The following is a 24512-nucleotide window of genomic DNA, read 5'->3' on the forward strand; positions in this document are numbered from 1 at the left end:
AGAGAGAGAAACAACGGAGACAAATTCATTCTTTGTCCCTGAGTTGCATTGGAAACTGAAGGTCACTCCTGCTCCGCGTTCTGCTGAGCAAGTATCAACTGATGGCCCTATTGAGCTCATGAAAAAGGTACTTTTGGCTTCCCACTTGCAATTGGCAAGATCTCTTAACCTTTGACATGTTTTGGCTGGGACTGTCAATAAGCTCAAGCTGCCATTACAAGCAAATCCTGCACTATACATGTCTAGTCAACTGTGGACTTGCCATTTATTTCTCCTCTATGGGATTTTTAAAAGCATAGAAAAAGTCTTTTACCCAGTTTTTTTTTAACTCTTTCTTCTCTTTCCGTCCCCCAATTTTTGGACGTTAGCCCAACGTCAGATCATTCAAGCCTTTTCTGACTTTGAAAAAAAAAAAAAAAAAAGGCAGAAAGGAAAGAGAGAGACACTCTCACGGGGTTCCCTTTTGTCAGACTCATGGTATGGGGGAGGAGGAGGGAGCGAGTACAGGGTGAAGGTGCTGGTTATAAGAAGGGGGTCTCGGTGGTGGGGGCAGGCGCTTCCAATGGCTGCTGCCCCCGAATAAGTCTTTGTTACTCACCTGAGAGGTGAAGAGCTAGACAAGATCTTATTAATGACCAAGCGTTTTGAATGGGGCTCTACAAAAGTGTGGCAAAATGGTTCCTTTCATCACAAATTTGAAGCAGAAAAGAGTGAAAGATTTTCCCTGCTCCTTTCCTCCCCGTCTTCTTTTTTATTCCTTTTCTCAGGTCTTTAATTTCTTGGGTTGCCCCCTTGAGCAGCCCTCCATGGCTCAGTGCTCGACCAGAGCGGAGCCTGGGAATCTTCGAGTTCCCGCTGTGCTCCTGCCCTTGATTGACATACCTTTTCAATTATTTCACAGTTTGCTTGCTTTTTAAACGAAGAGGGCCCTGTTGTTTCTTTCCTTCTGCCCTCCTTTTCAAAACACAAGCTTTTCATGTCGGGTCTGGGCTGCCGGGCCTAATGGCTGTGACCAGCACCTTTGATCTGCCATGACCCCCTCGAAGGGTCTGGTACTGGGCGAAGCAGCCGCCTGTGTGTATCGGCACAGACAAAGGCTGCATCACTCACTATTGCTTTAAACACCTTGAGATATTACCATGAGAACAGGCGCTCTAGTGGAGGCCATCACAGGTGGTGTGATATGGAAACTTGGACATTAACCCTTGAATGTACAGTAAAATACTAAACAAATGACTTGTGGAGAAGGGTTGGTTTCGATTGCTTAATTCCAAAAGGGAAATGTGCAACCTGCAAACAATGTTTGTGTTTGTGTATTTATGCAACTTTGGCTCATGGACAACACAGCTCTCTCTAATACCTTCGTGGTTGATTCTGTTTTACATTGATATGCAAGCAAACCTGTGTGGTGGAAATTTCTGTTTAACAAAGTCTAATAAATGAGCTGCATGAATGAGCACAGGAGGTATTAGCTGCATCCGAACATTTTTGTAACTTTCTGAAACTGACAATCGGACACAGTCAATTTGTGCAGGTTTGAGCTTCGCTCTTGGAGTGTGTCTGCACTCGGTTCTATTTTTACTCTTTGCTTCAGCCCGTTGTTCCCACTAAAAATGCACTTTTTCTCACCCCAATACTGAGTTTTTATCCCAAAATGTTAAGTCTTCCAAACACTGGCCTGGTGTGCCATTGTGTACAGGGAAACTTGATGTGTTGCAAAGCGATGACATAAACTACCCAGTGGGGATTGTGGTATTGCTATGTGTTAACCTTTAGCCACTTCTAACTGTCTCTGTGATCAGTCATCTGGTTGTCAATATACTACAACTTCATCATCATCATTCACCTGTATTTATGCTTTTTGTCAGAAGACGTCACAATAATTTAACAACTAAAAAAGAGGAAGGAGACAATTCATTTTTCTATTGTGCTGGTGGTTCCCTGCAAGCATGGCGTTACTACTGCGTGTAACATCATGACTGCCTACAAGGGTGCACTAATATCCCTTTTAGCTGAACATAATACTCGGAGAGAGATTATGTGGCAATGGGAAGCAGCCGGAAGAAGGCTGTGATGGTAGCGTGTTTCTCCACTTTAACCACAAAGATTTGCCTTTAGATGTGTTCAGATGACACATTATACGCCTTATTAGACAGAAGGAGTCTCCAACCCCTTTTTCTTTGAGCGCAACGTTATGTCTATATTGCTTTCAATGTCCTTTTATCATTTTCCGGCCACCGAAGTCATAGGATATTACAATCCCCAATTACAATTTTTGTGTTTCATGAGCATGTGAGCGTCTAAGCAAAGCGTGGACCCTTTTTCGTCATTTTGGTAAACTTCTTTTTAGCGTTGTTTGCTGCTCCGTTATCTTCTCTGTTCATAGACTGCTACACCAGCTGGAAAGTCCCATGAAACGTTGCTGCGGACTTTGGTGAACTTATGCTCAACGTTACTCGCAACGTGACTCAGGCACACACATTTGTCTCTAAAAAAAACACACACACACACACACACACACACACATGTTCCTCACTAAAATAAAAAAAAATGTTTGTGTTTTTTTTGCAAAGTTTTTTTACTTTGTGTTTAAAATGTGTGTATACATTCTTTTAGTCCTCTGTGAGCCACGGTGGCAGGATACAAGCTATTTTTTTGCGACCACTGGATTATAACATACTGAAGCTTTAGGTGTATCCAGGACAGCCACAATATTAAGATAAAATTTAGACTAAAATGTGGCACAAACCTGCAATATCAGTTATTATGTGACTTTTCTGAATATGCTGATAATAAAAAGAGGATCTGACGTGGACCAGTTTTACCTGCAGTGTGAAAGGCAGCCAAGAAACACAAGCAACGATTGCACACTGCCCTTTCATTTAATAGTCCATAAAGCATAATCATGACATTGATTTGGGGCAGAGGCCATTGTTTATTCCCTGACAACATAATGTTGAGCAACAAAAAACTGATTATGGCCCTTAGCATGTGGTGAAGAAGTGTATCAGCACAAGAATAACTGCTTCTGTGTCAGTGGCCTTCATTTTCAAACCGTGGTGGAAGAAGTATTCAGATCATTTACGTAAGTAAAAGTACTAAAACCACACTGAAAATACTCCACGACAAGTAAAAGTGCCGCATTGAAAACCTTACTTACAGAAGCAAACTAAGTGTTATCAGTAAAATGTACATAAACTATAAAAAGTAAAAGTAATTATTGTGCAGTAAAATGTTCCCTGTCAGTGTTTAACCAGGATGTTTCTGGATTAATACTACTGCTGTGTATGTTACATTTGTAGATGTTAAAGGCTGCGCTAATTTGAACTACATACTGTTAAGTTGTTTAATTGACAGCAATGCATCATATTCTGTAAGATCATCATTTGTTTGTAGCACCGCTGTCCTGGGAGAACCGCGTATCTATAAAAAGTCAACCTCAGAAAAACAGCCCTGTTGCATCTTATAGCTGACCCAAGAGACCCGATACATGATTTTCACTGTCCAGGAAGGGGATAAAAACGAATCTGAAAAGTTGTCAGACAAATGTAGTGGAGAAAAAAAAATACAATATTTCCGGATAGTGGAGTAGAAATATAAATCTTCATAAAATGTAAATATTCCAAGTAAAATAGCTTGAATTTCAGTACTGAACTTGGGTGAATGTACGTTGTCTGAGAGATGCAATCAAAAAGAAACAATGACTTTAAACTAGGACTGATGGCAAATTCTTTGTGCTACTGAAAGAATAAATCTCTGCTGTCTGGCACGTGATACTGGATCAGTGATGATCTCATTACCGCGAGTGGGCTGATATGAAAGCCGATCTTCAATTTGTTGTGGAATATGACAGAGAAGTAGTTTACGGGAAACACTGTGTTCTGGACTGAAATAGTTTGAATATTAATGTGTATTCCTCTCTCTTAGAAAGAGGATGTAAAATCATTGGAAGCAGCCCTGCTAGGTTCGTTGTGAAGATGTATACTAGTATTTATAGTGACAATTGAACTACAATTCAAAGTTTTTTTACTATTAGGTGTTTAAGAAGGTTTATTGGTTTGACTTGGACTCTGAAGAACCACTTGAAAGCAAAAATGTGAGCATTTTCATGTTTTTGGAGTGTATATGTATGGTCCTTTAGCTACATGCCTCTCTCAAATCACGTAGGGGCAGGTCAGGTCAGGGAGGCACAGACAGGAACAACACTGATCAGCCCCACACGGACTATTAGTTGAAACCAGAGGATAGAGTCGAATCACAACACATATACAAAACACACCCGAACTGAGTCAAAGGCAAGAGTAAACACGATCCTCCTGATGAACCAAGACTTCAGGGGATGACTGAGAGTCTCTCCTGGTAAAGTATACTCTATCAACCGAACTTTTGACCCCCTGGGACAAATCCGTCCCACACAGCCCTTGATTAGCAGATGGTGAGGAATTCCCTAGATCATGTTTTGGTTTTAAAAAAAAAGAGAAGTAACTTCTGGTTCAACACAGGACACAACCACCAGTCTCCTGGTAGAAAGACCTGTGTATGACCCAACCATCCAACTCGTCCTCTTTCTCCTTAAGCAGCCTTTGATTAAAATCTGATTTGTGCCACAAAAAACAAACATAAGCCGAGAGCAACGTCATTTTTTAAAACCAGGCTGACTGGGTGCACCAGGTTGCACGTCAGTGGAAAGGACATCTTTAACTTGGTGGTCATCTATGTGCTTTTTATGCACACTTGTAGCTACTATAAATAGTCAACAGTAATATTGAACTTAGTGGTGTTTTGGGCGCACAGCAACACATTAGACTGGACTGCTTGACAAGCAAAAACTTGTGAGCACGGAGGACTTTTGGCCACACCCCAACCAGAGAGCAGGTGTTTTACATCTGCTTTTAAAGGCAAAAGTACCTGCTTTGACATGACTGATTGGGGTGCCACAATGATTTTCTGCCCTTAAATAACATTGTAAATTAGGTCATCTTTGATTCAATTACTAATTGTGCTCAGACTTTTGAAGGCATGCCAAGGATATAACTATTCAATTTATAAGCAGTTGCACATTGCAGGTTTACTCTCCAATTTAGATGATTTCACCTGGTTCCTTTTTTACAAATTTTTATGAAGGGTTTCAGGTCCATTTGAAACATTTATTTTAAGGTTATGAGAAGCTACTTTATGTTCCTCATTCTGTGATTTACTAATAAAAAGGTTAGACTCTATTATTTTGGTTAAATTTGAAGGTTTTCTAAGGATTTCACTTTCATTAATGTAAAAACACCCCGATTGAGTCACATAATGTTTCATAGTGATGAAATTATGGCATTTATTTGTGTTTGAATAAGTGTCATGATCAGGCTCAAAATAAATATGATGCAATGCCTTTCTTGGTTTATTGGACCGACCAGTTCTAGACAGCAGTATACATTTTACAGTCTCTTTAAAGGAGTTGTGACTGCCACTCTGAGAGCTCTACTGTTCCACCAGAGGATTTGTGCTTTGCTGTGTGTGTGCGTGTGTGTCATGTGCAATTTTAAGTGTGTTTGTGAGTGTGTGTTGCAGAGCAGCTGTCGATCTAGAGGCAGTTCCTCCCTCCCTTTCTACAAACTGTACCTGTCTTTCTCTCCTTCCTCCTGTCTCCCATCTGCCAGCTTGCCTTTCACTGCCCGTCTGTCCCTCACGTCTCCTCTGTCGTACCTCTTTGGTCTCTGTCCCACAGTCTGCTTGGGTCAGCCCTCCTCTCCCTCCCTGCCGGTCGGCAGACATGCATCATACCTATCAACTCTCAAAGGACTGGGATGATTTATTCATCCCTTAACAGCTATGAAATATGTCTGCAGCTAGGTGAGCTGAGCTGAGCTGGGCTGGATTTATCACACACACATATACACAAAAAACACAAAACACACCACTTGCAGTTACAAATCTCAGGTTTTTTTCACAGCGAGAACCAAACAAGGAGGATAATAAAATCTAGAAAATGTTATCACGATATCCAGTGATGAAATGAAAATGAAATGAACTGAGCAGCCCTCACTCTCATCACCCACCACGTTATTCAAAGCAGCCAACGCATCCTCCTCTACAACGGTTCATGGGATATCTTACGAAAATCGTTTTTAGTGCGTTCCCCTATGAATGTGTTGTTTGGGGCAACCAAATCAGGTGGTTAGGATTTGGAAAAGATTGTGTTTTGGGTTAAAATAAATAACTATGTTACGTTACTTACAGAGGTGGTGTTATTTAAGTACGTTAGTTACATAAGAAAAGTAAGGTAAAATAAGTAAAGATTGTCTTTTGGTTTCTTACGAGACATTGAGAGACAGCCTGAGTCTGTTCGACCCATCCATCCATTCATCCATCCATCCATCCTTCCATCCATCCTTCCATCCATCCATCCATCCATCCATCCTTCCATCCATCCATCCATCCATCCATCCATCCATCTTTCCATCCTTCCATCCATCCATCCATCCATCCATCCTTCCACCCCAACCTCCTTCCTATGTGGAATTTGTCACTCTTTATACTACGTCACCTGACTTCCTTAGAGGCAGACCTGTATGTCCTGGCTCATGATTACGTGGGTTATATTTGAATTACGGCGCATTACCTTTCTAAGTTATAAGTACACATAGTGGGTGAGAACAGCCTGAAGCAGCACATTCAAGCCAATATGCCGAGTAATTCGGTTCCTGAAATGAGCTCAGACTGTCTGGGAGTCTGAACAGTGTTTCTCTTGCCTAATTTAGCTCTGAATTCCTGGACAGAGAGGAATCCTTCAACTCGACTCATGTTTGATCTAACTAAATGTATAAAGTACATAATTAAAGTATCATCAAAGGAAATAAGAAACAGGATTATTTTTTGCGCCCTTTTCTTTTTTCTCGCACACTTGAACTTTCACAGGTCTAAACATGCCGTCACTCTCAATCACTCTGTACGCACGGTGTGCATGTGTGCCACCATTTAGATATGACTGTGTCCAATGGCTTCTATTCCTTGAGGAAGTAGGGCGCAAAAACGACAGGTGCTTGTGTGCGTATTTCTGTGAGTACTTTCCCTTGCATGTGGCCCGCCCCATCAAAGAAACAAGGACGAAGGATAGAAAGGACAGGAAGAAAGGAGAGAAAAGACTAGCAGAGGGCTGGTCTTCCCTGCCCACATATCACTTGCTGTTCCCACATTCCATTAAAATCTCTGGAGGGATGAGAGTGGAGATGAGACGGATAAGATTATTTTTCTCCTGTCTTTTCAATCTCTGTCCATGTTCAATGACCGTAGCGTTTTGTTCAGTGTTGGTTTTATTTTTATCACTATCATTAGTGTTATTATAATTTTTGCAGGTCGTATAAGGGAACATCCTCCATTGATAGTCATCCATCCATGACTGTCTCGTCCCCTTGACCGAGGTCATTAGCTGCTTTGCTTTAACTTCACTCTGTATGTCTGCTCCTCTTGCAGCTCTGCAGCACTGGGGATATAAATCTATTCTGTTATCATGTCATCCATGAAGAAACACCTCAGCACAAATTACAAAAGCAAATCTGGAAACGATTTGAAGTGCAGTCTCTTAGAGTTGTGTGCGCAGGCTGGTCTTCGGCCAGTTCCCCCTGCCTGCCAGACGAAGCCACTGACGGAGGTGTAAAGCAGAGACAATCTTCTCCTCTACAAGCCTCTTTTTTTTTTTTTTTAAGCCATGTGAACAAGCCACATGGTGGTGATCTGCTGAAAGCTGACTCCCACACTCCCTCGGCCCCAGCCCCGGCCGCAAGGGGTGACATTCTCTCACACACAATCCAGAGGCCGGTCCTCTTTCAAGACTCGCAAACGGCCCTGTTACCCCCACCCTTTCATACGGGGCTGCTGGGAGAAGTACTCCAGGGATTAGCCCAGCCAGGTCTTTCAAAGGCCATTAGAGCAAATTACAGGTATCCCGTTACCAGTGCGCTGGGACAGGCCAGGTGAGGGGCGCAGAGGCCAGGCAGGAGAGCAGGGGTCAGCTTGGGACAAAAAGACAAGGCCACCCTGGGCCCCACTCTATCGGAGTGTCTCCCTGGCTCCACAAACTGGTAGGCCCGCATCTATGAATGGCTCACTTGATGGGACCTCAGAGACATTGTCTCACCACCGTAACTTTAGCCTTTTTTTTCTTAGTACCCCTCCTACCAACCCCCACTACTCACTCTCCCCACCCTGGTTTTCTCGTCTTTCGATTGATGTGGGCATGGCTTTGCCCAGATAACCGATCACACAGAAACGACTATAAAACATGAGAAAAATTCAATGAAATACGACACAAGGCATGTGTCATATCGACCGCGGTATTGAGAGAATGATCTAAATGCTGCAAACACTCATGGCCTGGTTGTGCGCCACACAAAAATCCCTGCCTTGGGCCAGAGATTTCATTTGAATTGCATTAACCATTTCTGCTTCAAACCTAAATTTGAAATGTAATTGCAACCACACGACCATTAATGTGTGCTCTGTTAATGTATCAGTACGCTGCAGGCATCGTGAGGCCGATGCTGTTGATAACGTTGTGGAGATGGCCACTGGGAGTTCCGCATCCTGCCATTTTCCTTTCTCTAGACTACTTGCACACACTCTCGGCCCGCACGCACATGGCGACTTGTGCCGGCCACACACACGCAAATACACACACGCACGACTCGGCCAATCCCAACCGGTGGATGACAATCTAGTGAAGGAGTTGCGGAAGTGTTTCATTAGCCAATTACCGCTGGTAGATAAAGCCCGCGTTCCCACAGTCCGTGAGGCCGGGGGTCAAATGTGACCAATTACCCTCCATCCCCTCACAGGACAGATTAGTCTGTCTGATTTATCCCCAGACAGACTGACCCAATACTCTGGAATCATCACCCACATCTGGATATATCTGTGTACACATGTGTGTGCCTCTTCAGCTGTATGTGTTTGAACAATTTCACTGTTCAAAATCACGGCTTATACAGACAGTGAACCTGAGAAAGTGATACTATCGGGCACTAAATATTAGTACAAAGACGAGAGTTCAGTGAAAAACAATGGCAAGGCTCAGGTCAAAGATTCTGGCAGTACTGGGATCTCTTCTACCACACACACAGTTCCCATCAAACAGTGATTAGTGGATCTGCATGTCCTGTCAGCATGCACTCCACGGTAGTTACACCACTGAACACTAATTTCCTTGGACATGCTAAGCTGTGATTGTACGTAATGGAACATCAGTCAGTTCATTAGGGACCTCCAGGACTGTAAATCAAATGGGAAAAGACCCTCCGCTGATCAAACCCCAAATTTACAAGCACGGTGGGGGCAAGCCAGCCAGAAAAGGTAACACTAGAGGACAACCTGGGGGAGTGTGCGAGTGGTGGGGTGGAGTGCTGGTGTGGTGAGGCTGAGGGATAGCAGAGGTGAAAAAGGTTAATGAAGCCCACGGTGCACTCCTCTGTGTCTGTGTGGTACCGAGGGGCCGCAGTCGTACCGACCAAGAGGCCTTTTCTTTAATCAAGGAGGGCAACTGCCTCCAAATCATGCATCACATCCGTAACAGGCGAACAGCAAGCTATCAAAGGCTTCACAGATAGTTACAAACAGATCTGCCCGCCGAGAGCTTTGTGACTCACGGCTTCTGCAGTTTCCTGCACTTTGGTACGGAGGAGGGGCGGCTGGGACGACGGGATCCACATTAGACTGAGGTCATTCTCCTGTGCCACTTAATTGTAGTAAGCTGGTGTGTTGCATCTGTGGCTGGTTTGGTTGGCTGTCCAGACCCGACTCAGCCACCCTGAGTGGAAACATAATCAGGACGAAACAAAGGCCTTTTTACAGTTTCCTACCATCATCTTCCCGGGTAGTTATTGAAGAGCATCCGCATCTGAGCCAAACCCGCATTCCCTGTCAGTTTTAACCACAGTGAGTCTCTGCCGACATATGCTCTTTTATTTTTAGATTAGATTGAACATCTTATTTTCTCAGATCTTGCAGGTAATGATTGCGCAGGCTGCCTAGCTAAATTTGCGAAAGTATTCACTCATGCTGCATTCATCTCTCATCCAACTTGTATCCAACAAATGGGGCTCACGTGAAACTCCAGGCTGTAATCACAACTGGGAAACTTTTATGTATTTGTAGGCTGAAAATAAAACAAAGATGGATGCCTCATATGTCCTAAAGTATTTTGATTTATAGTGTTTATTTATAGATATTTTAACCCAAATTTTATGGATACAAAATACTGTACTAAGGGGCACTACACAAATTGTACACATGAAGCTTATTTTACTTGTCATGAGGAGTACTGCTCAGCTTGTAAAAGCTGTTGTACAATATCTTCTGTGGCGGGAGATTCCCAACTATCCAGTTGCATCATGGGAAAGGTAGGATCCTGTGTTTTTGGAGCTTGAACCATACTTTGGATTCAAACCCAGGGTATCTGGGCCTTTGCTGCTTCGATTTTGACCATTCTTTGTTCAATATGTCTCTTGTGAGTCCCTCCCTGTATGTTTTCTTCATGTTCTCAGGACTTTGTCAATCCCGCCAGTTCTTTTGTCTTCCCTGGACGCCATTAAACAAACTGAATACAGGTCTTTTTTTGCAAGTAGTTCTGTATTCAACAATAGTCTGAAAACCCACCAAATCCAAGATCGTTTGGAGAATACTGCCAACCATAAGTGCTCAGGTGTGGAGCGAGGTTCCAGTGATTGAGCACCAGGACACAGAATATTCCCTGTGGCCTGAGCTTGCCCCATATTTACATTATTAAAATGAGACGGGCATACAGGGAGGTGACAGAAGGCACAAGAGTGAAATCAGGGCCCTGTCAGAGCTGTCACTTGCTCCACTGGCCAAAGGGGCCTGACCCTAATCCTATCCACTGCAGGGGAGGAGACGGGGAAATGGAGACAGCAGGAGAGAGAGAGGCATGGTGATGGGTGGAGGGGGGCAGACAGACACAAAGAAAGAATCAAAAGGATGATAGTGAAAGATATGTGTATAGAAATAAATATATGAAGAGAAATATGGTACAGAGAGAGAGGGGCATGAGGTTCACATCAAACCAGCTTCTGGCAAAGATGAGATGAAAACCCGGTGTTTCACATGTGTTTGAATATTTTCTCTGCCCGCTCAGTTATGGGGGCAGAAAAGCGTGTTAAAACCACAACCGTATCTTCCTGAATCACTCGAAAATAGATGAGAAGGAGGGAATGTTGTAGATGAATGTTATGATGTTACGTCCACTTTCTCAAGCTCTGAGAACTGAAGCAGTTTTCTCATATGAACTCCGGACAATGTCCACAGAATATGGTCTCACACTTTTTTACTGTTTCCCTTTCACACATGTAGCACACAACAGTTGATTGTCCGTGTTTCAGACGTGTTCTCATCTATTGGCCTCACGACTCGATTCAATCACGATTTAACCTGTCAACGATTCAAACGCACAACGATTCTAGATGCATCTCCATGCATCGCATCCTCAATTTTCCATATTACTGCACATGGATACTTTTTCATCAATTTAATAGAAGCAGACAGATACATCTGGTTGCAGTGCATGTGTGAAAGCGTCTTTAATCAGCCAGATAAAATTTCCAGTAACTGTTCAGCAAGAAGGAAGCAGCGTTCAAGACGAAGATCTCAGTGTGTCCACACAGGAGTGAGGCATGTTGTGGACTGTACTGTCTGACTTCAGCTATATCACTGCAATGCTTTTTGCCACCCTCTGTGTTCTAATGAGGAGCATGGACGTTCCAGACGGGAAAACACTTGTGTGCACACAAGCTTGCACATGTCAGCGTGCGCACAAACACACACACACACATGCATGCATCGGAATTGAGTGCAAGGTAAAGTCTGGTTCATATTAGCCATTAGGAAGAGGAAACGCACATCTTTTTCAGTTTAGGGTCCACTTCATGCTCCTGCAATGGCACAAGTATAAACACAGGCACATGCTTTCTAAAATGTACACACTCGTTCAAAGAGCCCTGACACGATACTCACATCCTGCTCGTGTTCGTTTAGCAAAATGGCCTAAGAGATAAAAAGCAGGTACGGGTGGATGTGTGTAATGCAGTTCAGAGAAGACGCTGTATGGTCTCAACCTGTTGGTATGTGCAGACCTGCATCGAAGTCGCTGTTTTTAGCCCTCCACATTTGCATTAATTATCCTACTCTCATGAAATGTATTTACAATACGGGTTATTCAGAACAGACGGACTTCTCTGCTTCAATCTTGGAAGTCACGGTCACACAATTTCTTGCTTTCACAAAATTGGCATCTAAATTCAAGACGAACAAAATATAACTTGTGTGATTTTTAAATCTAACATTTTTAGTAATTTGAGATAGGTGAACCCTGTTCCCACCCAGGTGTCATTCCATATAGTTTGCATTTCTACATTGTGAGCCATGTGTGCGAATTGTCTTTAAATAATAATAATATCTGCTCTCTTATTTATGGACTTCATCTGGAATGCATAATGGATGCACTCTAATCACACACTGGACCTTTGAGATTAAAATATGAAAAAATGCTATATGATCATAATTAACATTTTGAACTGCAGATTCTTTCATCTGTATAAAAACAGTCAGTCCTTTATCACTTGAACTCAGTACCTATATTCAGCTCTATTTACATATTCATGGTCTCATACTGTCTGGTAAACGTATTTAGCCGAGCTAGCGTCTCGGCTCTAGGGATGGCAATGCCTGTCGGTTCACCACTTTGGTCCAGACTGAAATACCTCAGAAACTATTGGATGGATAGTCATTAAAGTTTTTATGCATATTCTTGGTCCTCAGTGGATACATCGTGCTGACTTTGGACTTTTCCTCAACTGTCTTTCTCCTAGTGGCATTTTCGTTTTTTGAGTGAAATGTCAAACACATTATCACACCAATGCGTAAAATAACACAGCTCGGTTAGTGGCACTAAGCTTCAAACTATGATGCTCCTTCTACGCCTCGAGTGTTTTCACGTGTCAGTGACGGCGTGTCGTTAAAAGCTTGTTAGATGCGTAGTGTCTGTTAAAAATATACTTCTGTCTTCACAGGAAGTTAGGTTTAGGAAAAGAACATAGTTGACGTTAACTTGACTGACTAAAGACAAAATGTAAACTTTACTTACTTACAACTATTGGATGGATTGCCATTACATTCTGTAAAGACATTCAGGGTGCCCAGGGGATGAATGCTAATGACTTTGGTGATTTGGGGAATTTTCTTCTAGCCAGCTAGTCAAAGTTTTCACTTACTCTGTGAAATATCTCAACATCAACCAGATAGATGGGCGCAACATTTTGGTACAGACATTCATGTTCCCCAGATGATGAATCCTAAGGACTTTGGTGATCACCTGACTTTTCTTCTAGCATCACTACCTGTTTACGATGAGCATTACAGCCTCACAGAGCAGCAAGCATGGCTGTCGACTCTTAGTCTTGTTTAAAATCACATCAAATAATCAGAACTCGCACAGAAATACATGAGGTGATGTCTGCATGATAAGAAATGTTGGATCATGACATGCTTTCTGGTGCTCAGTATCTTATTTACTGCACAATTCAGTGTGATCAGTTAAATACAGTAAATGTGTCATTTCCAGTTATGATCCTCAGTGGAATGCAGCTCCATTTCTCCACAGAGGTGTCATGACTAAACAGATTTCCATTCTATTACACATTGCCAGGAGCTGTAAACTAGATTTTTATGACTTAGTTGCCTGACAGCAAGTCAATATTTAACTACACAGATTGATGAGCAGGTTGTGGTTGCTCTGCTTGCATGTGTGAGCTGGCTGAGATTAAAGTCTATTGAAAGTCCACGGAGTGCTCCCATGTGCTGGCTTAAAGCTGCACAGGGGAAAACAAGGGCGGGGAGACCCAGATTTACCTGAACGTCACCTATGAGAAAGAAGTGCCTGATTTTATTACTTCTTATTGCTTCCTTTATGATTTGGACCAAATCCTGCAGGGACGGATTTCTGTCTTCAGGGCAACAGGTGCATTACATTCCAGCTATTATTGCTTCCAGTCTTGGACTCCTTGTGATTTTAGCTTAGATTTGAACACCTTTAAACTCCTGTAGCTGTACGTCAGCCGTAGACGTATTTAGGAATGCCAAGTTGCCCCCCCCCCCCTTGGGGGTTCTCCTACAGCTTCTTTATTCCTGGGCCAGTGGTTAAACGCCTTCCAAGACATAATGTCTGGTTCAGTTCGAGCAGGGAGGTGAGAGGCTTCATTAGAAAGGTCAAAACAAAACCAGTAATCTGTCTTGGTCTATCTGAGGTTGAGGCAAGACCTGTCTCCCCTGACTCAATGGGCTGATTACCTCACTGTGTGTGTGTGTGTGTGTGTGTGTGTGTGTGTGTGTGTGTGTGTGTGTGTGTGTGTGTGTGTGTGTGTGTGTGTGTGTGTAGGTTCCGAGATGTGAGTGGCGCTGCTCCGTGGTGAGAGTTTCCTTTGGCGACAGATTTCAAACGTGTTGCTGCATGAGTAAGACTAGCTGGCCGACTGTTCCCATCTGATCTAATTAATACTAATTTTACACCTTTCACAAGAAGAAAAAAAAAGAGCACACAGTAATACCAGTGCTAATGTGTTCTCATTGAGGAAAAGGCCAAAATCTTTACCCCCATTTTAAAAACGTACTGCCAGGCTGTGACCATGCGCACCTAAATCATTGACGGAGTACTTTTTTCGATGGCAAAAAATCAGTCCGTTCTTGTGGGAAAAAAAGATGGAAAATATAATATAATGCTTATTTTTTCTGGCCCAAAGAATATTTAAAGAGTCAAACCTCAATTTTGCTCTATTACACTAAATCATTTATTCATGTTCACACTATTTCTTCCTTCAAGTATTTAGAAATGGATATCCTTGAACCCTGTATTCAGGTCTCATTCTCCGTCTTAAAGAAGCTTTTCAGAACATCAGTGCAAACACCTTTTATCAATGGCCTTAAGATCCAAGGAGCCGCTTACTGGCACTGTGAAGTCTTCCCTTTTGTGTTCCCTTCACACCCACAGGATGTCAAGAGCTGTGGGATGCTATAAAGGAATTGGCTGCTGGAGCCAAAGTCAGATTCTATAAACCTGCTGATGAACCCAGTAAATCCCAGAGAGGAGCCAGAGCCAGACTGCTAAAGGTTGTTAGCTACTAATTGCTACATTTCTAGAGCCCATTCATGATATCAAACCCTGGTGGCAGAAACCAGGGAACCTCGGCTAATTAGGGTGACACTGACACTCTTGTCCTGCAATGTTCCCAGGACAGCTATCATCTGTGTGTGTGTGAGAGAGAGAGACCGATTTGACATGCATGTTTAACATGCGTGCGTGTGCCAGTGATGTTTTATTTAGCTTTCGGCCTCTTGATACAAGACGCAGCTGGCAAAGGGTCGATTTTCATTTGTCTCCCACAGGCCGAGGCCATGCACTGTCCTCATTGAAGGGATAACAAATGCGTGATTCGTGGGATTTTACCCTCCTGTTGGCATCCAAAATGTCCACGAATCCCGCTCTCAGTTGAGACGACCCGGAGGAAACCTTACATAATGCCTAATGAGCAACGGGAAGCGCTCCAGCACTCCTCCAGCCTTTAATTTCCACCTCAATACTGAGCAGAGCACGCCCCAGCCCTTCTCCTAGCCTCATTAACATGTGTATTCTCCCGATTCAAAACACCAAAGCGTTTCCTTCGGCCAGGTGCTTCCCTCTTTAGCCCCTCCAGCCCCCGGTGCTGTTGATCCAGTGACACGTCCCAGTCTGAGCTCTACAAGAATTAAAGGTGAGTCATGGTAAGGATGCAGAATGCCCAGGACAGAATAAACGTTCTTACACCTTTAAAATGGCAGACGGCACGCAACAGACATTTTGTAATGTCTGTCCCTCTTGGCATGTGTATGCCATTGTCCCTAAATTGCAGCCTAGATAACATACAAGCTGGAGATGAAGAATAGTGGTGTTTTTGAGTCTCACTTTATGTAAAAACAACAGGGCTTACTTAGTATGCATATTTATCTCTGATTTAAAATTATTTTGAAATCCAAGTGAAACGGAAGTTAGAGTGTATTTAGCTTCTGTACTGTGACGTATTCCCCAGTGAAACTGAATATTTGAGCGGTGTACAGTTAAAAGACTAATTGATGATTGAAGATTGATTGATAGATGGATGTCACGATATTATTGGTTGAAATTGGTTGTCACTCATGTACACGTCATATTTTGTTTTAAGATAATAAGATTTTGATATAAAAATACGAAGATTTTTTTTTGCGTATGTTCTTAGATAGGTGCACAATATGACTGGGGATGTGATCTAAAAGGGTTGAAGAGACATTTCTCATTTCATTTTGACTTTAAGTGTCTTCTGCTTTAGTATAATACAATGGTGAGTACTTAACAAGAGCTTGAGAGTACTTTAATGTATAGGACTGTTCACAACTGGTACATAATGATACTATTTCCTGTGTATGATGTATTTACTCCCACACTTAAGTTCAGTTGACCCACAAATTAAACAGATTTTCAAATATGAACTCACTCACTCGCATCTTCGTGTTACTACTGTGTGTGCGGAGACAAATGCTCATCACTGTCTAACTGGTCAAACCTTTTAGGTGGATTTAGTCCTCTGTCTGCAGCACTCGTCCGTTCTTTTCCCATTTTTAAATTCAAGTCAGTCGCTCCTTGGCGAGTGACAGTTTCCCCTGTCTAAAACAAGTTTGAATAATTTCCACAACATTTTTCAGCAGGGTGGAAGATTTTCTTCCCATGGGTCCCATCCAAGTCAAATACACTCGTGAACTAGGAAAACTCTCACATCAAACAGCAAGATGTTGCACACCAAGGGAAATTTGGTAAACACAACACACCCTGGCTGTGAGTGTTGCCCAGCTGTAGAGCGCGAATGGAGCTTGTCTGGCCGCGGTGACTTCTGTGATCATAGCGGCGTGGTGAGGTGACCTTATTTCCTAAGGGTGAACGGGCTGTCACTACCTGGAGGCTGCACAAACCTTTGAAGCCTTCAGCCACACACACACACAACATGTAACAGTCCATCCTTTTTAAAATGAGATGTAAAAAATGAAACATGAAATAAAATATACCCAGTGCGGCATGCCAAAAGTAAAAAATTGGAAAACGAAACCGAAAAAAGGGGGGAAAATAGAAAACAAGCTTGTAATTAAAAACCATAACATTTCAATGAGCCTTCACGTGTTAATAACTGAATTTGACTTTGGTGACCGTACAAGGAGCCCATTCCCCCGGTTCTCTACTCTCTATTTCTTACTGCTCCACTTAGCTTTATGATTTGCTGTTGCAATTGATCATGAAACGGTTGCTGGGCGTGCCCACACAGCTGTTGTACTGCAGCGCTGTCTAATTAGCAGGCAATGACCGATGACCCAGGACAGGATATGATGCGTACCTGCCTCTGGAGCTTTTGTAAACACTTGGGTGTGTTTTTCCCCTCGGTCATTTTCTGCTTTGCCATAGGTCAAAAGGAAAACATGTCTGGGCCCTCCCCCTTCTGTCCCTCAAAGTACTGTAGATTGTCTCGTCTTGTGGCACTTTCACCAAGTTATTTTTAGAAACTTGGATGATCGTTGTAGGTGGATCTATATTTAGAGTGTGTGGTTTCACAGGCTGTAGTCAGATAGTCGAGTCACGTATCTTGTCTGATTACTATCTCTCTGGTTTGATTAACAAATACATTGACGTGCCGCTAAGCATAAAACTTGCTTGATTCTGAAAACAAATCAGGAGCAGATACCGGAAACTTTAGTGTGTGTGTGTGTTTGACTGTGTGTGTTTGACTGAGTGTATGTTTGTGTACATTTTTGCGTGAGTGCTCACAAGGCAGGGCATTTAATCTCTTATCTGTCCTTTGGTAATATCTGATAGGGCATTTTAATGAGTGCTGCAGATCATTTTTGCATGTCGTACTAGCAGCTTATCCCTCACAAACCCAAAGGCAAGACTGATAAACTGAAATGAGTCATTTACCGTTTGAGTTTTGCATTTGTCTCTATCTCCCGTCAACCCTGTCCAGCTCTGTCATCTCTCCGAGTCCTCCTCCCTCTCGCCTCTTCCCTCAGCTGTTCCATGCCCCTGCTCCGCTGGGATTGATACAATATTTTCCAACCCTCAATTAGCAGAGAGAGCCTGTTGACTAATTTTAACTGTTTTTGCACCTGAGAGGGAGCTGGGAGTTTGGGCTGGAAAAACTGAGTGGGGTGGAGGTGAGGGACGGGGCCTAAGTGTGGCAGGCAGAGCTGTCGGGGCGTTATAGCTGTGTCGACAAGAGTGTGAGGGCGACACAGAGGACAGAGGAGAGGTCGGCCAGACTGCTAGGCAACGCTCCTGAAAGCTGCCCTGCAGGCTCAGGGCTGTCCTGAGCTCAGGTTAGTCTTGTACAAAACAATGGAAGAATGTGGAAATTATAATACAGGCCCAAACAATACTGTGTCTCCAACATTGTCTGTATTTGTCTGTGTGGGTATGTATGTTTTTGCAAGAAGTCAAACACATGTCTCAAACTTTTTTTTAGGTTTTGCCTCAGATAGAACAGGAGTTCTCAACTTTTTGTAACTTCAGATTCTCAAGACAATTCCGAGGACCGCCTTTCCAAATAAATGAGAAAAAAACAAAACATGACAAAAAAAGGAGACAAAATAAACTGGGCTGTAAATATGTGCTATGTGTCAGCTGTAATGACCTAAATACATATTCTGCTTACCCTCACCTATCACTCCCTGCCATTATGAATCCAAATTTAACATATTCAGGGTCATATTTCCTCACCATGTGCTTTGGAGCTTTTACTGGTGCAAGGATGTCTCCAACATCACTCTTTTGTTTCAAAAAACGATCCGTTTTGTGTCCGTTTAATGTGAGGGAACGTTAGCTAGCTAACAGTTGCAAAAGACGTTAGTCTCTACCTGATGATGTGTCGTGGTTGGTGTGGTGATATTCAAACTTAACCGGTCATTGAAATACTTTGTTTGATATGCTATGTTTTTATTTTATTTATTTGGATTCTTGTGGACATTTAGACACAAAAATAACTAGCTTTGTAAAATACCAAAAAAATAACTGTCGTCAAACCATTTATCAGTACCTCCGCGGCCCACTAGATGGCGCTCTGATGTTCACCCGTGGGCCTCCATCCAGTGGTTGAGAATATCTGATAGAACCAAATATTTCAGAAGTATCTATAACATCCTAAACAAGAAATGACTCCTGTTTCCTGTGTGAGACTAATGCCGATGTTGCCCTCTGCATCACTGCTCCTCTCATTAAATATGCACAACTTCCTGCTTGCCCTGCCACTCTAATCTATAGCATGCCCACCGTATCAGTATCAAGAACTTGTCTGGGTCAGGAGGCTTTAAGTCTGATTGAAAGCCTCCTCACGTGACGGCAGTAACGGTAGCCTCGCAGAGAAACCGAGTGAGACCTCAAAACGGCCTTAAACCAGATCTGCCCCATTGTGAGGCGCAACCACAGACTGACCACAAGGTCCACATGACCGCTGGTTTGGCACTGTGCTCGGCTCCGAAACACACCCTCGCTGTGTGTGAGCGAGCAGATAGAATCGTTCTTTCCACCAAAGGAAATGAGAGGACGATGGCTAAAATGTATGAGGACATTATATTTGAGGGGACTGCACTTTTTCACAGAGAGCTACTGCAACCACCGAAGCATTAATAATGACATGAGTATGGCAAGAAAAAGCACGAATGTCACAATCCTCAGCCGTAACTTTTGCTACTTTCCAAAGACTCTAAACGTTTGTTTCAATTCAAACTCCATCATGTTGCCAAACTGGTATTGCAGCCACTCTTCCAGCATGACCTCTCGGGTGTCAAATTCATGCAACGTTTGGGAGTGATATTTTATTATGGTAGCTGACAACTACCACTAATATCAAAGAATAATGTCCCAGCTTGGAGAAGCCCACAGGTTCGACTTTAATGCAGTAATAATTCATCTCAACTTGAATTTCTACCAGTGTGTGTGGTTTTAAAAGATCCTGCCAGGTGACTAATCCCGACAGGTTAACAAATGTCATCCAGACTGCAGCTTGGAGCTTATTGAAACAGTGGCAACAGACTGGCTGGCCTGTTAGCTGGACGCAGCAGCTGCTCCAGCCCCCAGTAGCCGTATGGAAAAACTCTGACTCACCCACTTGTATGAAAAGGCATTAACGAGCAAATGCATAAATATTACAGTCAAAGGCATAAACGTCTCTAAGGGCTATCCAGTCAGTCAGTCAGCCGGTGACTAATGGAGAGGGAGGTCAGATTGTGACCAGAGGCGGCTCATCTGACCTGGTCAAGCATCTGAAAGACGCCCATTGATGGACACGATGAAGAGGCTCGGCTGCTGTTTGAGCGACCTCTTCTCAGGTGTCCCTGAAGCACGTTAGTCACAGACTACAGAATAACCTATGGGTGTCTATGTAGAACTGCATTGACGCATGCTGGATACTTCACGTTGGGTATTGGTGCTAAGAGGCATGATTGTGGGGTGCAAGGAAGAGCCACAGCCTCTATAGAGAGTTACAGCCGTGTGCATGATTGTCAGACAAATGTGACGGCAAACAGTAAGTTGCTCAGTACAAGAAAGCACAAATCCAATAGCAGGTTGCATGAGGCTTTAAAATGCAACTTTGTTTTTTGTCAACACTTTTAAGTCTCATTGTTTATGACAAATCAAACTATGAACAATACACGTGAATCAGTGCGTGTATTCGTTGGAGGAATGTGTTCCCGTTTCCACCTGCTACTTACAATTGATGCATTTTCGTCACAGTTTTGACAAGTTAATCCCTAGTGAAACTGAAGCTTTTTTTTTTTCCAAGCCCAGTTTGCCTCGCCAACTGATGCTCAATGTCTCTCCTCAAGTCAGCTTTCTTGTGCCGGCTGTCCCACGAGGAGTCTAAATCCACACCAGGGTATTCCCTTCTTACCTAGCAACGCGCCTCTCATGCTCTAAACACAACACAAATAGCTCAGCAGTGATGAAACCAAAGGATATCCCTATGAACTGCTATAAAAAGTGAACAGATAACAAAGTCCAGCCATAAAAAAATAGAGTGAGGGCGTCACAGGGCATCCTGTCCTCTCAGTGACACTCAACACACAATTGATATACAGAACATAGATGCACTTACTGTCTGCGTAGTTTTTCCGCCGAGTGCCGTCCACCTTGCCTGTTTTGTCAATACAGAGGAAGAACTTGTTGGCAGAGTAAAGTCGCCGTAGCCGGACGTCGCCCTCTAGGTGATTGTAACTGCGAGTGTGCCTCTCCAAAGTCCATGAGCAGTTGATGCCACTCGCCAGCACCTGAAGGGGCTCATGTCCAACCCCAGGAGGACAGGCCCCTGTGGCGGTGCCAGCGGTAACCAGCAGCAAGGTGAAGCATGCCAGGCAAAGGGAGGCCGCGCTGGGTAAGGGGAGAGTCCGCCCGGTGGAGGCTGCAGTGGTGGTGGTGGTGGTGGTGGCGGTGATGGTGGTCCTGCCAAGGGCAGGTTCAGGACAGAGATGAGCTACGGACGGCGTCCATCTGCACATGGTGGGTCAGACTCCCAAGGTGCACCTTGTGCAAGCTGTAGGCATGCTGATGATGGGGGTCCTGAAGAGAGAAGGGAGGGAAATGGCTCTCGCAGATCCTCTGGATGTCACAGATGACCAATCCCCACCTCAGAGCTGACAGCAGGCCTTCCTACAGCGACACGCTTTCTCCAGTTGTCATCTTTTTGGTCTTGCTTTCGATTCTACTTGTCCGATCCTTTCGTGAAGTGTTTTATGAATCCACCTTTAAAAAGCTCCTCTTTAGTGTCGCTCCTTGTTTCTCTGGCTGTTCTCCTCCTTGGACTGAGGTCTTCTTTCCCGTACCACAGATAAAGTCCTGGGCTGTTTGAAGATGCGCATGTGTGTGTGTTTGTCTGTGTGTGTATGTATATGTGTATTTTTGTGTTGTAAAGTGTGTGTGAGTGTGTGTGTTGGTGTGTGCTTGTGTGTGTGTATGTGTGTGTGTGCACCTAGCGATGCACTACTCTTTCCAGCTGAATAGGAACAAGGTGCCTGTCTGAGCTGCTGACCCGTGGCTGAGAGGGAGTTGAATGAGGAGGGTTGGTGACTGACTGCGTGCGTGTGTGTGAGTGTGAGTGTGTGTGATACTGAGAGAAAGGGAGAGAGAAAGAGAGGGAGTGAGCGAGTATGGGAGGGAGAGAGCCGGTGTGTTTGCGACAGAGAGAGAGCTCGGCGGTGAGAGTGTGTGTGTCAGTGAGTGAGCGGCAGCCAGCGAGTGTGTGTCAGCTATAGCACGGGCAGTGAAGCAGTAAGTAAATGGCCTCACGCTCAGTCAGTCAGTCCTCTCTTCTGTGGAGGCACCGGCTGAGTCGTCCTGCATTTTATCCTGGGCAGGGCCAGCATCTAGGGGGTTGAAAGAGAGAGGGGTGGGGGTGGGGGTGGGGTGGGGCCACCGCACTCATTCATAACCATTTTGAACAAATGAGGAAAGCCCGCATAGAGGACCGTCCCCTTTCTTTTTTCTATTCTCTCTCTCTCTCCGAGAAGTTTATTCTGTGAGAAACAAGTCATTTGCTTTTCACCTGAAGATTTTATTATCCTCTTCTTCATCTTTTTTTTTTTTCTTCGTCACGGACACCTGGAAAGACTTACATCTGCTTTGCCCATCCCAGAACCTCTGCTGTCTCCCCTTGATGTGAACAGTGAAGCATTTTGCAACACGGTCAAATCAGCTCCATTACTGTCCAGTGAACCAGCTCGGAGACTGTTTTTTTTTGACACCTTCACTCTCTTTTCTTCTCTCTGGCCACATGTGGCAAATTAAGGGAGCCTTTCTTTTTTTGCCGCTGCTGGTTTGAATCATCAAGCAGTCGGAAACACAGAGCAGGTTGCAGGAGTGTCGGCAGAGTTAGTCCAGATGAAGGCTGAGAGACTTTCAGATCACCTGTGTTAATATTTCAATGGAACACCTTCTCTGATGTTTGCAATTTAATTTGGGGGAGCAGGACGGAAATGAAGAACACCTTTTATTGTGACTTCCCACACTCTTGTCTGTTTTTTACAAGCCGTGTAATGAACCTGATTATGGCAAGAAAGACCATTCGGGTTTGATGAATCTTTACCTCGAGTATTCGTGATTGTGTATTATTAATATGTGAAGAAGACAAAAACATTTTATCCTCACCAACTAGAACAGAAAGGAAGATTTTGACATTTTGGGAAGTATGCTTGTGTACTTTCTTGCTGCAAGTTAAAGGAGAAGATTGATACCACTAGGCGCCGCGGTAAATATAAGAAACAGCCATTAGCCAGTTAGCCTAGCTTAGTATAAAGACTTGAAACGGCGCTGGGATTTGAAGCAAATTTTACATGTTGGCCAAACAGTGGAATTATAACTTAAGTGTCCATCACATGATGCTATTGGTTCACAAAGATCTTTTACCATTGACTTACATTGGGAAAGAGACTTTTGTTACTCAGCGGATAATTTTATTAGTCCTTCTTTAAATCATCAGGTCGTAAAAGTTGTAAAAATGCACTAATAGCCAAATCCAGAGTTACTTCCCTTCCTTCGTTCATGTGAATGAGAGCAAAGAAATCAGTTGTCAGTAAACCAGTGGACTCCAGAAACGTGCTGGTCCTGTCCAAGAAATACACATAATCCCCTGTAAAAAAACACTATAGAATATGTTGTTCTTTGAATGTAACATATATTATGTAAAGTAGGGAGCTTTAGAAGTGCTGGGCTGATTTTCTTTCCTTTGGACGGAGCCAAGTTAGCTGTTTCCCTTTTGTTTTGTTTTGTGCTAACCTAAGCTAAGCTAAGCTAACTGCCTGCTGGCTCCAGAAAACAAGATGGAGACTTCAAAGAGAGGCTTAAAGAGATGGGACAGGATGGGACATATACAGTACATAAAAACATGCACGATACAAGCATCCAGTTAACTTTTTCTGGATTATGTGCAGTCCGTGCGCTTGTAGTCCACACAGTGACAAACTGTGGGCGGATCTACATGGACGTGGCAGATGCAACAACCATGAATTGAAATAAAATGTCGAACTATCCCTTTAAAGTTTTTACATTTTCAAAGTGAGACGAAAACTGAGCTTGTGGATGAATGAAAAGAGAACAAAAATGTGAGAGAATTAGTGAGAGAAGATGCAGAAGTTTTCAAGTGGGGCTGTCCAGCAGCAATTCCCTCCTTTTTAAAAGAGCCCCTGTTTCAATTATGAGTACCACCCTGAGGCCACGCTTGTCCTGGGCTGGAGGTGTGTTTGAAGAGTACCTGCTCAAAGAGGGTGACAGTCACTTCACACTCTTTAGCTTGTTAACTGCCCCCCAGAGACTTGCTGTCCCGCTAGCCCCTTTTTAAACCTTCCCATCATAAAACAAAACACTGAGAACGAGACCAGTCACCCCTTTCTCCTAACTTCCAGCTCCAGTCCTCCCCCAACCCCAC

The 24512-nt window shown here is 43.6% G+C and overlaps 1 protein-coding gene across 1 annotated transcript in view; it reads right to left on the reverse strand.

Annotated features, from left to right (window-relative positions):
• Positions 1-21789, reverse strand: part of fgf22 (fibroblast growth factor 22) — a 28640-nt gene extending 6851 nt beyond the window's left edge. Inside the window, exon 1 of the mRNA XM_031868465.1 lies at positions 21192-21789. Coding sequence (XP_031724325.1) covers positions 21192-21591 — 400 coding nt within the window. The 5' untranslated portion in view covers positions 21592-21789. The remainder of the gene's footprint in view (positions 1-21191) is intronic.
• Positions 21790-24512: the final 2723 nt, after the last annotated feature.

Source organism: Anarrhichthys ocellatus, unplaced genomic scaffold (genome assembly GCF_004355925.1).
Source record: "Anarrhichthys ocellatus isolate YVR2014 unplaced genomic scaffold, GSC_Weel_1.0 scaffold42, whole genome shotgun sequence".
In the NCBI taxonomy this organism is placed as follows: Eukaryota; Metazoa; Chordata; class Actinopteri; order Perciformes; family Anarhichadidae; genus Anarrhichthys; species Anarrhichthys ocellatus.